This window comes from Lissotriton vulgaris, chromosome 12 (genome assembly GCF_964263255.1).
Source record: "Lissotriton vulgaris chromosome 12, aLisVul1.2, whole genome shotgun sequence".
NCBI lineage: Eukaryota > Metazoa > Chordata > Amphibia > Caudata > Salamandridae > Lissotriton > Lissotriton vulgaris.
This window is the reverse complement of record NC_141700.1, coordinates 128,454,032-128,469,816: the sequence shown is the minus strand read 5'-3', so window position 1 is coordinate 128,469,816 and position 15,785 is coordinate 128,454,032. Positions and strand designations below refer to the sequence as shown.

General features: G+C 46.5%; 1 protein-coding gene across 2 annotated transcripts in view; it reads right to left on the bottom strand.

The window, feature by feature from the left end:
• Positions 1–15,785, bottom strand: part of DENND4B (DENN domain containing 4B) — a 286,354-nt gene that overhangs the window by 116,053 nt on the left and 154,516 nt on the right. For both annotated transcript variants that reach the window (XM_086947548.1, XM_086947549.1), the window contains exons 17-18: positions 15,009–15,137; positions 12,012–12,159 (exon numbers count right to left, since the gene is read on the bottom strand). In XM_086947548.1, the coding sequence (XP_086803674.1) occupies positions 12,012–12,159; positions 15,009–15,137 (277 nt within the window). The remainder of the gene's footprint in view (positions 1–12,011; positions 12,160–15,008; positions 15,138–15,785) is intronic.

Here is a 15,785-nt window from a genome sequence, read left to right as displayed (position 1 = left end):
TGAGTAATAACAGCAAAATTAGCAATGCAGAGGCATGAAATGCAAAATAGCATAATGTAGCCAGGTAGGTACCGACAATAGTAACAATATCATCACATAAACCACATAGGTGGAGGGAAGAAAGCAGAGGCCCACCTTAGTTAAAAAGATTGCGAAGCACCGGTTGGCCCACTTTCGTATCGACTTCGTTGATCGTCTCAAGGCAGTAATGTCGCGTCAAAGTGTGCCTGCTGGACCACGTAGCTGCTCGGCGTATTTGGTGAATCGGCACACCAGCAAATAGGATAGTAGAGGATGACATCGCCCTGGTGGAAGGAGCCCTCACTGATGACTGAAGAGGCTTGCCGGCTTTCTGATGGCAGAAAGATATTGATGAAGAGATCCAACGTGCAATAGTTAGCTTGGTAACAGAACGCCCCTTGCGCATTCGTCCGTAAGCAACGAACACTGATCAGATTTGCGAAAGTGTGCAGTCCTGTCGATGTAAAACTTAAGGCATCGTTTAACGTCCAGTGAATGCAAACGTTGCTCCACTGGAGACTGAGGATTGGCATAGAAAGTTTTTAAGAAAACTGGTTAATTGAGGTGAAAGTCAGTGGGCCCCTTAGGCATGAAAGGCGGATTAGTGCGAAGCACCACACAGTCCGATTTGAATTGAAGGAAAGGAGGTTTGGTGGTAAAGGCGTGAATATCACTCACGCGACGTGAAGAGGTCAAAGCAAGGAGAAGGGCCACCTTCCAGGTCAGAAATTTTAAATCCGCTTTGTGGATAGGCTCGAATGGTGCCTACATCAATTGTGCCAAAACAATATTGAGATGCCAGATAGGAGGAGGACGCCTAATGGGTGGGAACTTCCTGAACAGTCCCTTGAAAAATTGACGAATGACTCTGGAAGAGCAGAGAGAGGAAGAGCCATCCTGCCGTAAACGAGACATTGCCGCCAAGAATACTCTCAAAGTGGAGTGGGAAAGGCCTGATTGCGCCAGCTGCAGGAAGAACGGCAGTAACTGAGCCAGAGTGGAATGAACGGGATGGATATTGGTAGCTGCGCACCAATGACAGAATCTTTTCCACTTTAGCTTGTAAGTCTTTACTGTGGACGGAGCTCTGGCCTTGACAAGAATTTCTCTGCATGCTGGCGAAATGTTTAAATGGGAAAACTCAAGGTGCTCAGGTTCTAGGCCGATAATTTGAGAGAGGAGGGGTCCGGATGACAGATCTGACCCCCGTCCATGGTGAGGAGATCCACTCGGGGATGAAGGAGAATGGGTTCGCACTGTGAGAGAAGCAGCAGCTCCGAGAACCACGTTTGACGAGGTCATCTGGGAGCGATCAGGAGAATGTGAAACGGCTCTCTCCGCATCTTCCATAACACTCGAGGAACTAGTGGAATCGGGGGAAAAGCGTAAGCGAATAGATTGCACCAGTCCATCAAAAGGGCATTCCCGGATGATTCTGAATGGGGAAGCCAGCTTGCAAAGGACGGGCATTTCCGGTTCACAGGGCTCGCAAAGAGATCCATGTGTGGATGACCCCACCGCCGAAGGACGAAGTCCAGAGTAGGCTGATGCACCTCCCCCTCGTGAGTCGAGGATGCCGACCTGCTGAGGGAATCCGCCAGGATGTTGGAGATGCCTGGTAGGTGAACTGCTGTCTGGGTAATGTGTTGCCGAAGTGCCCAATCCCAAATACTCTGTGCCAGCCGAGATAGGAGAGGAGATTTGGTGTCACCCTGCTTGTTTACATAGTGCATACTGGTGGTATTGTCTGTCTGGATGAGCACCGATTCTCCCTGGATCAGAAGATGGAACGATTTGAGTGCCAGGAAGATGGCCATTAACTCCAGTCTGTTGATGTGCCAGGAGCTTTGAGACACAGTCCACTTGCCTTTTATGGACAGGCCTTGAAGGTGTGCTCCCCATCCTTCCAAAGGAAGCGTCCGTGGTCAGAATGAGTTCTGGAGCGGTGGTGAGGAAAGAAGTCCCGGCAGCAACGTTGGATGGTTGCACCCACCACTGGAGAGCCGACCGCATCTGAGTGGTCACTAGAACTATATCTTTGAAAGAGCCGGTGACCTGACGCCACTGTTTGTCCAGTTCTTCCTGAATGGGGCCACCCGAGCCTGCAATTTGGGATCAGGGAGATGCAGGAGGACGCCATCTCCAGAAATGACTTCAATAGACGAACTCAAACGGACTCTTTTGAACAAATAAGAGCCACCAAACGTAGTATCCGCAGAAGATGGTCGTGAGTCACGAATGCCTTGGCCAGTGACGTATCAAGATTGGCGCCTAGAAAAATCCTGCAAGGAGCTGGGTCGACCTGAGACTTCTCGGTGTTGATGGAAAGACCGAGGGAGCGAAATAGCGTCTGACAGAATCGAGTGTCCCGGGACAGCTGACTACGAGGCGGCAACTTGAGGAGACAATCAACGAGGTAGGGGAAAATTTGAACCCCCTGTAGACGCTGGTAAGCCACCACTGGAGCAGGGACCTTCGTGAAGACGCGAGGGGCGGAGCGCAGACCGAAAGGCAGCACCTTGAATTAAAAGTCTCTCCGCCCCACTCGGAAGCACAAGTACTTCCGGTGTTGTGGAAGAATTGGCACATGGAAGTAAGCGTCCTGGAGGTCGATGGTCGTCATGAAATCGTCCTTGGAGAGAAGACACAGGATCTCCACTAGCGTGAGCATGCGGAAGGATTGGCACTTTAGATATTTGGTCAGTGCCCGCAAATCTAGGATTGGACGCCAGTCGCCCGTCTTTTTGAGGATGAGGAAGAACTGGGATTAGAATCCCATCCTCTTTAGAGACTTGGGAACCACTTCAATGGCACCTTTTTGAATTATGATGCGAATCTGCTGGAAAAGTTATTTTAGTGCGATGGTGGCGGACCAGTTGGAGGAGTGTGAGGAGGAAACTTTACAAACTCCAAGGCATGGCCCTTTGATACAATGTCCAGCACCCAACGGTCCGAAGTGATTGAGGACCATTGTGAAAAGAACAGGGAGATTCGACCTCCAACTTTGAGCGGGGAAGGAAAGTCATTGGCTCTTGAAAGCGGAGCCTCTATAGGAAGACTTCCCTCAATAGGAATTGGAAGACTACTGGCGAGAGGACTGTTGGGAAGAATATCGTTGATTCCCTTGACCATAGGATCGGTACTGATTTGATCCGCCATGAAAAGAAGAGATGGTGCCGCATCCGCGTGCACCAAGAAAAGGCTGTTTGTGAAACTCCAGAGTGCTTAAAGACCAGGCTGTTTCGGTATCTTTCTTTATCGTCTGCATTGCTTCATCGAAGTGTTAACCAAAGAGCGATTCGCCGTCATAAGGCATGTCCAGGATTTTCGCCTGAACCTCCTAGCGAAACGAGGTAGAACAAAGCCAACCCTGACGTCGTAGGACAGCTGCGCCTGCGAGCTGACGGAATCCAGTGCAGGCGATATCTACAGAGCAGTCTATGATCTCCTCAGACGCTCGCTCTCCCTCCTGAAGAATCTTTAGAGCCTCTGCTCTGGAGGACTCAGGAATGAGGTTAACAAAGGCAGACATGTCAGACCACATTTGACGGTCGTAGCGTCCCAGTATGGCCAGAGAATGTGCTGTCCTGACAGTAGTGGAAGCCATAGTTGAAAAATTCCGCCCAATGGCAGAAAGGCGACGACCCTCACGATCAGGAGGTGCAGTAATTGGGGAAGACTGGTTCCTGGATCGGCGCTGGGCGGCCTGAGTAACCACAGAATCTGGCTTTGGCTGCAAAATCAGGCACGCTGGAGAACCATAGGGCGTCTTATACTTCTTCTCCAAACGAGGTAATTGCGCCGGGATGAAATTCGGCGTTTGCATCAACCTGACACCCTCATTCCATATAAAGTAGATGATGGGGACGGTCCGAACCGGTTTGAAAGGTTGAATTTTAAAGTCATCAAGAAAACAGTCTTTGTCTTTTTGGACCATTCGAAGTTTAAAGCGGAGCACCGCTCTATCCATAAGCTGGTGAAAGCTTGTGATGTCTACAGGAGGGGAATCCCCTGGAGTCGCAAGAGGTGGGGATGGTGTCTGGATCTGATAATCATCCCAATCTGCCATAGTGCGATCATCATCATCATCATCATCCTGAACCTCACCGTCCTCTCGTTCAGAGTGAGTATAATCATCATCCTGATACACTGTAGCATGGACTGGAATGGAGGCCGGAGCCGGGGCAGATTGCACTGCTGGTTGTGGCAGTTGAACAGCAGGAGGAGGTGCTGCAGGTGCGGGCGCTGGAGGCAGAGGAGAGCCGTGGCGAGATGGTGGAAAACGCCTGTTGTAATCCTCCAGCATATATTGTAGATTGGAGATAAGGGAAAGAGGCAATGTCGCTGTTGGAACCTGAGTGGAGGGTTCCTCTTCTTGGACATACAGATCCTCCTGTTCATCATAGTCTTGACACTTCATGACGAGCTCAGAAGGGCTTCGCGCCGCTCGGAAGTGATCGTCCTCATCTTCCTCAGAAACAGAGTCCTGTTCCGAACCGGTGGCATACAGGGGTGACGGAGGCTGCGTGTCGCCTGTAATCGTAAGCTGGTTCAAAGGCACCTGGCGACGTTGGTGTAGAGGGTCAACAGTGGAAGAACCAGACCCGGAGGATCCAAGTGGCACCAGAGGCATTAATGCGAAGGAGGAAGTTACCACCGTCGAAGAACTCATCGTCGAAACCGTCGACAGTACAGCAGTCGACGAAGACGCCGTTGACGGAACCGTCGTCAACGGAGCCACCGTAGACGATGCCGTCGTCGATGGAGCACCCGTTGACGGAGACACCGACGACGAGGAGGTAGTCTTCTTAACCTTCGTCGACAAAGATCTGGACGTCGACGAGTGACCCTTCTTCGACGACGAAGCGATAGGAATCGTCGACGAGACAGTCTTAAAACGGAGGCATACCTTCGTGGACGCAGACGACGTCGACGCAGCCATCGTCGACGAGCCCGAAGCAGAAGTCGTCGTCACTGTTGTCGTCGTCGAGCCGGAGACGGCAGATCTCGTCGTCGGGATGATCGTCGACGCTCCCGTCGACGATTTTGCACGTTTCTTGAGAGAAACCTGCTTTGAAGAGGCCATAGACGCCTGAGAGTCAGATCTCGGGGGCGTGGGCGTAGCAGGAGGAGGTGGAGACACCGCAGGAGCCTTCAAGAGGGAACGTTTTATCTTCTTCAAGAAGGTAGATGGCAATTCCTGCACACTGCTACGCTTTGAAGCAGCCTTTGAAGTACCGGACACAAGGCTGTCTGCGTCAGAGAGAGGTGAATCTTTGTCTTTCAACCTCTGTAACCAAAGGAGGAGACGTCCCTCCCTATCCTTAAGGGTTTTTGTGGGAAAGATCCTGCAAACTTTACATTTGTCTACCTCATGGTCCGGATAGAGGCAGTATATACACTTCTTGTGTGGGTCCTCAGAATAAAGTCTCAACTTTCCACAAGAAGAACAAGGTCTAAATAAAGACTTCTCACTTGAAGACTTTGTAGATAAACACTGGAAAATCAGAAGACAGAAGAAAACTGAGCAGAGCTCAGGAGACTCCCTTCACACGACGTGCAGTCGAAAATCTGAGGGCCTGAGCCTCTGAGGAGAAGGTTCTAGAGGGGTGTTTGCGCCTGATTGGCTGTAGTTTGGACTAATATAATGACATGGATATGTTATAAAGGTGTTTCCTTTTCTTCTATGTATTTCTATGTGTTAATGCTAACCTGGTACTCTTAAAGTATTCTGGTTTCGAAATGTTTGTTATATGTTTTTATATATACATATTATTGGTTTCTGATTGCTATCTTATTTACCGTGGGGCTCCCATTTCGACAACGGGGAATAGTCAAGCATGGGAATCTATGAAAGATACCCTAATACTGAAGAACATGTATGGGTCTTCTCTAGCATCAGAGGCCACATAGTAACATTTCAGATGTGCGAGATGTCCTCCATGTTGCTAACAGGCTGTTTATTTGAAGTAGCCTCTAGTAATGTACTACAAAAGGGGGTGGTGATGGACGGAGCATCTGAACCAATCAAACACTCACACCCAGTCAACAGATCTGGGTTTAATCCATCACCGTTCTTTAGCCCACTCTGTCACCCCAGTTCAGACATGGCCATATGCAAATCAGTCTGACCCTTTGCCTCATGGGAACAGTCCAGCCCGAACTGCCAAGCTATGCCTTCCCTGGACAGGAAACAATCTTCAGAGGACTGATTTCTGGCATTTCAGAGGTCTTCAGTCGGCTTGCTTGAATCCAGTGGCAAAGTGAGCAAGGGACTCACGTCTGAGCATACCCTGCCACCTTATGTCAAACAAAGCGGTACAAAAGAGGGTGGTAATGGACGGAGCATCAGAACCAATCAAACACTCACACCCAGTCAACAGATCTGGGTTTATTCCATCACCGTTCTTTAGCCCACTCTGCCACCCCAGTTCAGACATGGCCATATGCAAATCAGTCTGACCCTGTGCCTCATGGGAACAGTCCAGCCCGAACTGCCAAGCCATGCCTTCCCTGGACCGGAAACAAGCTTCAGAGGACTGGTTTCTGGCATTTCAGCCGTCTTCAGCCCGGCTTGCTTGAATCCAGAGGCAACGTGAGCAAGGGACTCACGTCTCAGCATACCCTGCCAACTTATGGCGAACAAAGTAGTACAAAAGGGGGTGGTGATGGACGGAGCATCTGAACCAATCAAACACTCGCACCCAGTCAACAGATCTGGGTTTAATCCATCACCGTTCTTTAGCCCACTCTGCAACCAAGTTCAGACATGGCCATATGCAAATCAGTCTGACCCTGTGCCTCATGGGAACAGTCCAGCCCGAACTGCCAGCCATGCCTTCCCTGGACCGGAAACAAGCTTCAGAGGACCGAATTCTGGCATTTCAGCCGTCTTCAGCCCCGCTTGCTTCAATCCAGTGGCAAAGTGAGCAAGGTACTCAAGTCTGAGCATACCCTGCCAACTTATGGCGAACAAAGTGGTACAAAAGGGGGTGGTGATGGACGGAGCATCTGAACCAATCAAACACTCACACCCAGTCAACAGATCTGGGTTTAATCCATCACCGTTCTTTAGCCCACTCTGCCACCCCAGTTCAGACATGTCCATATGCAAATCAGTTTGACCTTGTGCCTCATGGGAACAGTTCAGCCCAAACTGCCAAGCCATGCCTTCCCTGGACCGGAAACAAACTTCCGAGGACCGGTTTCTGGGATTTCAGCCGTCTTCAGCCCGGCTTGCTTCAATCCAGTGGCAAAGTGAGCAAGGGACTCACGTCTGAGCATTACCTGCCAACTTATGGCGAACAAAGTAGTACAAAAGGGGGGCTGAAGACGGCTGGAATGCCAGAAACCGGTCCTAGGAAGCTTGTTTCCGGTCCAGGGTTGTAGAGTGGGCTAAAGAACGGTGAAGGATTAAACCCAGATCTTTTGACTGGGTGTGAGTGTTTGATTGGTTCAGATGCTCCGTCCATCACCACCCCCTTTTGTACTGCTTTGTTCACCTTAAGTTGGCAGGGTATGCCTTGCTCACTTTGCCACTGGATTCAAGCAAGCCTGGCTGAAGACGACTGGAATGCCACAAACCGGTCCTAGGAAGCTGGCTTCCGGTCCAGGGAAGGCATGGCTTGGCAGTTCGGGCTGGACTGTTCCCATGAGGCACAGGGTCAGACTGATTTGCATATGGCCATGTCTGAACTTGGGTGGCAGAGTGGGCTAAAGAACGGTGATGGATTAAACCCAGATCTGTTGACTGGGTGTGAGTGTTTGATTGGTTCAGATGCTCCGTCCATCACCACCTCCTTTTGTACTGCTTTGTTCACCTTAAGTTGGCAGGGTGTGCCTTGCTCACTTTGCCACTGGATTCAAGCAAGCCTGGCTGAAGACGACTGGAATGCCACAAACCGGTCCTAGGAAGCTGGTTTTCGGTCCAGGGAAGGCATGGCTTGGCAGTTCGGGCTGGACTGTTCCCATGAGGCACAGGGTCAGACTGATTTGCATATGGCCATGTCTGAACTGGGGTGGCAGAGTGGGCTAAAGAATGGTGATGGATTAAACCCAGATCTGTTGACTGGGTGTGAGTGTTTGATTGGTTCAGATGCTCCGTCCATCACCCCCCCCTTTTGTACCGCTCTAGTAATGTACAACTGATTCTATTGCAACCCTCCGAGAGGAATGAACTATGATTCTGCAAGGCTTAGCTTAACCTTATGGTAAGACAATTTTACTCATGACACTTTCTGTCCATAAACAGCTTGCTTGGACAACGGATATCTTTAGCTGAAGAAAAAGATGCATCGCAAAACTGATTAATAGAACAACTACTCTGCTTTACCTGTAGTTCTACATAAGTTATTTTTTGGCCAATGATTAAGTATTCAGGAACAGCAGTGAAATACCTTCTTAATATGAAAGCATGAGGAAATCTTTGAAAAGCATATATTTATGCTTGTAACTGGTATGTCTCTAGGACAATCTAGAGAATGTTTATCCTGAAGAAAAGGATGAATCTCAAGTATTTGCATTACAGAAGCCATAACTACTTGCAATGTTGAGTTCTATGGCAAGGGTAATACCCTACAGATTCAATGGGTGATATCACATTCCTAGATACAATCATGTTCATGTCCTATTTAGACAGCAGCAAAAGTCTTGTTCAATCTTCACACAATGCTTTCATCATTTGAGCACCCAACATTACCTTTCTACAGCAGATAACTGCTAAGAGAGCAGCCCAGGAGGAAAAGATCTGTAACTCCGCTTTTGCCAGGTCTAGACCATATGGCTGTAACTAGCAAATAAAAGCATGGAAAAGTACTGTGCAACACATGCAGATGTCTTCTTTTTGTAACAAGTTGTTTTTTATATCTTTAGTCTTCAAAAATGTAGTGCTGGCCTCAAACTACCTGGCACCCTCCTTTCTAGAAAGTAGAGACACAAACTCCCTTGTAGCAATGACTTAAGGGGATCTTCTCCACTGCCACTTAAGCTAACACATCCATTTCTTTTCTCAGAGTTGTGGTGGTGGGTTGTGGAAATGTTTTACTGTGAAGTATGAATTGTTTGTGGCCATTCCAGAAAGAAATTAGTACAACGTTTTCAACATTTAGCTCACCAGTCGCTTATAAATGGTACTATTTCTCATTCCATAGAGTAGCGAAGGTTCAGAGGGACATGCAAATGCGTGTCAATCTTTCTTGGCGGAACACAGTTGGAGTATCCCGTCCTTTTAGTATTTCTAATAATTACGATGACGTTAACTATGTCATGTTTGGGGCTGGATGAGGATATGGATGATCGGTACTACTGGCAGTTGACATTGTTGGATTCTGACGTTCTTACTGGAAGGGCTGACAAAACTGTACAGGTTTTTTGACTGTGGTCAGTCATGGCCTTAGATATTTCAGAATCCATGGGGATAGCTCGCAATTCCTCCTACCGCATGATTCCCTAATGTCTTATCTGCACACAGGAAAATGTAGGACTGTCTACTAGATTTCGGTTTTGAATGTACTTGCCTTAAGCCACCAACACCTCATCAACAAAACTCTAATAGACATAGGTCAGAAAGTGTCGCTGGCAAAAATCACAGACATCCAAATGGATCAATTTGCTGACAATTTCCTCTCCAATGGGATAACCATCGCATCTCACTATCGAGTTTTTAGGGCACAAATGTATGAAGGCCCTCATCGTCCGCTGCATTTTCCCTTGATATTTAGAAAGCATCACTGATAAAATTGCCAGTTTCAGCAACAAGTTGAAATGAATTTATTTTCTGACCAAAAACATCTGGTTTTATATCTTCCTAACCAGGAAAAGAAAAGAGGAGGAATTTGAGGGCCTTCTTGTGACCCGCTACATTAACAGAGACCAGTCTGACATGAGAGAAGAATTCTGTGCCACTTTAGGCTTCTGGCCTTACTTAACTTCAATGGTATCCACTAAAAAGATCCAACAATATGAGCTATACTTGGCACAGTAAAAAATGTATTTTTAATTCCTCCAGGAGATCAAAATAAATAAATGTTCCTAGATTCTTTCCACTAAATTATTCCAGAAGATTTCACCACTATGTTCCCAAATCTCAATAAAGACATTGTTCAAGAATTCTAGGTGAAACAAGAGGATTCCTGCAAGGGTACCTGCATTGGAGGTGCTGGCTTTGATGGAATCAGAATCGCTCTTTTTATCAGCAATGTTGTTGTTGAGGACTCCAACGTCATTGATATGAAGGATCTCGTAGACGGTCTGGTCATCAGGAGGATGGTTCAAACAGTCTATGGCGTTGAGGTCCATCTTACGGTCAGGAAGCTGACTACTATGCTTCTTGGTCCCAACAGTATAGCAAGAAGTGGACACCATAGGTGAAGCTTTAGAGTAGAGTGAAATCGCTTGGAAGAGTCCAAATGCACAGTCTATATGGTAACGTCGGAGGCTCTGAGCAAGTAAAGTAATGGCCAGGCCTGGTGGCTCAGTGGACTAATGCATCCACTGCAGGGGCCTGTGTTCGACCTCATGGTCACAGGTTCATATCTCGGCAGGTCCCCTCAGCCTTTCAACCAACCGAGGTCGCTAAAATGAGTACCATTGAGTTGGGTAACAATAACCATCTGTTATTCAGTGCCAAGATGCCCCATTGGGGGTGAACGTGCGCTTTAAAAATACACATGTTATGTTATGTCAGTGCTTATTCTTTCACTCTTTTCAGTCACTTGAAAGACTCATTACAATTTGAAGAGATCTGAAGGGAGTGAGCCGAACACAAAGAAGCAGTGGATGCACCTTGTTCGCATTTAGCATTCTGTCGAGAAATAAAACTGTCTTCTGGAAAAGAATTCCCGACTCAGGCAGAGAAATCCTGGTAATTTAAAAGATATCCTGTTGGATACAAACAGCATGCACAACAGTCATGTGCATCGTCCTGGAAAGCAATACGGTACCCACAATACTGGCACTTCTTGGGTTTCTTGCCACCTTTGGCAAAGGTATAGTTTGGTTCTCAAGGAGACAAAGTAAAAGACACAGACATCCACCTGTTTCAGTGGAAAATCCCCTCATCCTGTCGGAAGCCTTGCAAAAAATAAATGATACAGAAAAAAATTGTACAAGGTAAAAAATGGAAAATAAATGTATTAATAATCAAATTAAAGAGTCGAGCTCTACTGAGGACTCCCCCTCACGGACGCACAGTGAATGACTCAGGCAGGTTCCTTTGGAACAGGCTTTACATTTTATTTACTAGTTGCTGCAGGCATATTGACCCTAGTGATATGAATCCACCGATAACGTGAATACTTTATGTAATACTGTGGCAGTAATGTATCATGGATTCCCAGCCTGATGACCGGGAATAATTCATAAGCATGTTGACCTAGGGAACAGTAAATGCTGGATTAGTGCTTGTGTCCTGAACACAGCACAACATGAGGACTCACATAACATTCAGCTTTGCTTTTACTGTTTGTACATTACACAAACATAAAAGTTCATATTCTAAACAGCACGTGCTCCCATTATCAACTGTACATGAATGAAAAGTGTACCCTACCCTTGCAATAAAAACATTTCATAAAATAATAAGTAGCACACACCTTTCTGCAGCAAACACAGGCAACGTCTTCCTCATGCTCATACAAAGCTGGATAGGTTGAGGTCACATCACATACAGCATGCTTGCATCTACACATAGCAAATACCTGCAAAGCTCACACACTATAAGCAAAGCAAATGTTACACACACACCGGTCAATGGTGACAGCCCTAAAGCACATTCAGAGATCACCAGCACACATGCACACGGACACATCTCATCCAGCAGATGTAGCTCCAATAGCACAAAAGGAGGCCACCTTCCAAAGTGCACACACAAAAGCATCTTTGTGGGCGCACACACAAGTGCACACATGCCTGATCACATCTCACTCAGCACAAACAGAGCTAAATTCATATCACAGACTTTTACAGGGTCTCAATTGCAGGCTTGGGCTCACCTTGCACATTGAACGTGGGGGCTTCTTGACGTTTTCTTTCCTTTAATGGTTGACGAAACTGAGCAGCCCCAAGAACCACGTTTCTTAACTTTGCCCAGCGTAGTCTGCCACCCTTGGTAGCAGACGGCCACTTGCTCTCCAGTACAGCCTGAAAAACAAGCAAAAATAAGCCAACAAAGACAAAGGTTCTCCATTGATGTGCATGCCTCACTCTGCTTACTCAGTCTAATTTCTTTCTCATAAAATATAAAAACTGCTTTCAATCTCATCCTAAATACAGGCTACACAAGAACCTCACAGAGGCACAGTCAGGCAGAAATCTTTATTCGGCACAAATTAAGTGAACCATAACAGCAAGGCATACTCTTTGACGTTTAATCACTGCTTGCAGGCAGCACATTACACACTGCCTGGCTCTCTACTGGGCAAACATTGTATGGTTCTAGGAGTCTTGCTGTACTGTTCTGCAGAAGTTGCACAGTACCTGGAGTCTGACCACACATTGCCACAGCTCCTTCAGCAGAAGTTTGAGTATGACTAGTTAATGGTGTGGATCCATGCTGGTGTAAGGCGCCATTGGGATAGGATTTTATAAAGAATTGATTTGCCTCCGGCATGACAGGCGAAATTATTGGACCAAACAAATATTTTATGCCACTGGTTTGTACCAGGGGAGAGGTTGAGGTATTTTTCCTATTTTAGGAGAAAGTGGAGCTTGCTTAGCTGAGGAGGGCATATATTCTAGAGTCTAGATGTTTAGTGGAGGAAAGATGCTGCAGCAATGTATTATAATACATTAGTTGTCTAGCGGCCCTATCTTGAACTCCAGTCTGGGATACCCAGTGTCTAATTTGTGGGCAGTGGATGCACCCTATATCTGGAATCTCATTTCCTAAATGTATTTCCTCAAATGATTTCAGGGTGCTATTAGAGTAGAAATACCGGACTGTAATGCACCCCTTTCACCTCCAAATCTATAACTTGCACTTTTTGTCGCCAGTGTGAAGTAGTAATTGGCGACTATTGCTGAGGAGTGATGGGAATGTAGTGAGCCCTTCCCTACGGGCACTGAAGTCTTGCATCCCTAGTGTGGCCCTAGTTCTTGGAAAGATGTAGAGGAGTCGGACTTGTCAGTCGGCAGGGACCTAGGTTACTTTTCCAGTTGTCCAGCTGACGGATTCTGATCTACAAAGCACCATCTCTGTCATTTCCTTTTCAAGCCATTAGGTCATACATCATATCAGGGAAGCTTGGACTTAATGCATTAAAGGAGGGACTCCAACTCCCCATCTCTTGGGTGTCTCATGCAGGTCTTGGAAGAAAGTCTTGGTCTCCCATCCACCCAGATCTAGGTTGAGTAGGTCGTTTGTAACCATGTAATATCTTCCCGCGGCTGGGTTTAGAGGATATATAAGATTCACAGTAGCAGTGTCATTTTCAGTGCCGCTATTTTTCCCACTCATGATAGTGCATGGTTTTTGCAGGTGCCAAAGGGAATCTTGGTTTGCGTAGCAGTAATTCAAATTTCAGTTTGGGGCATGCCAGTGGTCTATGCACCAGTGGGATGCCTAGCAATTTAATGCTGTCTTGAGACTAGCGAAATGGTGTTTCATGTACCAGATTCACGACAAAAGCTCATCCTCTAACACAAAACCTTAACATTTAGTCATATTGATTTCGACATCAGGGCTTGATGTATGTATTTTCCATTAGAAAAAAGTGGTTGCAAACATGCACACTGACGTTTTGTGAATGGAAAGGAATTTTGTGAACTAACTTATGTACTCATAGGTCAGATCACAAAATACAGAATTGAAGTGTGTTGCACTTCAACTTACCTCATTAATATGTATGAGGCGGATCACACATTGCGACCCACTACGATTGGCTAGAGTCACAAACATGGACCAGCAGACCACCGTTTCTGTGATTGACTTTAACAAAAGCTATTTTTTTAGCCTGTTTGTCTAAAAAGAAAACAAGACGCATTTAAAAAAAAAAAAGGAAGGACAAGGTAAACAAACCCTTTTTAGGTGAAGGCAGTGGATGGACCACTGACAAAGCCTAAAAACATTTGATCAACATATTCAAAAGGGGAGGGGGTCCCCTTCCTGTTTGTGAATGGATTACCATCAATTTTGAATTGGTAGTGAAATATTAGTGTTTTGCGACTGGATTTTTGTTGCAAAACATTATAACAAACCTTAGGGAAATTTGGATAGTAACGCCCCTTCCAAACAGCGTTTTCCTGATGTTTACTTAACCATTTATTGATTCTGATAACCTTTTCCGTATCATGAATTAGGTTTAGTACATTCCCAAAAAGTATTTTTAGCGGGTGCAAACCCTCATATTTATAGAATCAGAGTGTTTGCACCCAATAAAACACTTTATACATCAGGCCCCAGATACTATCTGTTCCTCAAGGAGAGGATAAGGGCCTGGAGTGACTGTAGGGGTTCAGTGAGGGTAAGGTGGATATTGTCTGCAAGGAGGACAGTTTAATTGTGTCTTGACAAAAGGAGATACCCTAATTCAGGGAGGCCTTCCGATTATCTGCAGGAGGGGTTGAAAAAATAAAAAAGACGGAAAAGACGACGGGACAGAGGACACCACAGATTTATGCTCTTGCTTACGTGTAAGAAGGCGAAGGACTGTCCATTGACTTCGCACCCTGCCTGAGGGTTTCAGTGTAGTACCATGATTCATCCTAGCACACTAGTATGCAGGCCAAATTGCCCAGCAATCCCCAGTCTACCTGGTCATACGCTTTATCAGCATCGGTGACAGGTACTGCCTCCTCCCTTCTTACTAGCAATATCTATAAGATACAAGGCTTTTATGGCGTTATTTGCGGTTCTAAAGTATTTTAAATTAAATTGTTTAAGTGGGCCATGATTTTTGGGATGCATCAGGTTAAAACTTGTGTTCTAAACAAAGACTTGACAGGACCCGCAGTAAGACCGTCATCTGCATATAAAACCCAGCACTCCCTACCTTGTTGTAGTAGCCATAAGTGATAGTGTTGGGGACGACTCCAGCCTTCTTCATTTCCAACATGACTCGCACAGCCAGCACCGGCTCTCCATATAAACCACAGAGCTGCATGAGAATCCGGTAACAAACCTTGATTACAGGAGACAAAAACAAAGTTTCAATAAAGAGCGAAGGCAAAAAACAGAGGGGAGGGGCAGACATATGGCCAAGAGGATAAGAGCAGTAGTTCCTCCTTCCCTATTCGAACTATATCCAACTGCTAACTGTGCGACCATGATCCCAAATGTCAACCAACCTATGAGCTTTAATGGCAGTGCCTAAATGCCATGAAGTGAGGAGTCTACTGGTGCTCGCTTCCTGTACTTCACCTCAGTACCTGAATGGTGCCATGCATCAATTTAGTTCTGTTAGTGATCCAAATGTGCACCAGGCCTCCGGCAATGTCAAACTGTAACCCCCTGGTGCTGTGTCTGAATGATGTCATGCACTTGGCCTCCCAGAGACCCAAAAATCATAGCACTAGCAGTGTTCTTTCATTTAAGGGCTATTGGTGCTCGATTCCTGTACTTCACCGCGGTACCTGAATGGTGCCATGCATCAATTTAGTTCTGTTAGTGATCCAAATGTGCACCAGGCCTCCGGCAATGTCAAACTGTAACCCCCTGGTGCTGTGTCGGAATGCTGCCATGCACTTGGCCTCCCAGAGACCCAAAAATCATAGCACTAGCAGTGTTCTTTCATTAAAGGGCTATTGGTGGTTTCCCATTATTATCTAGA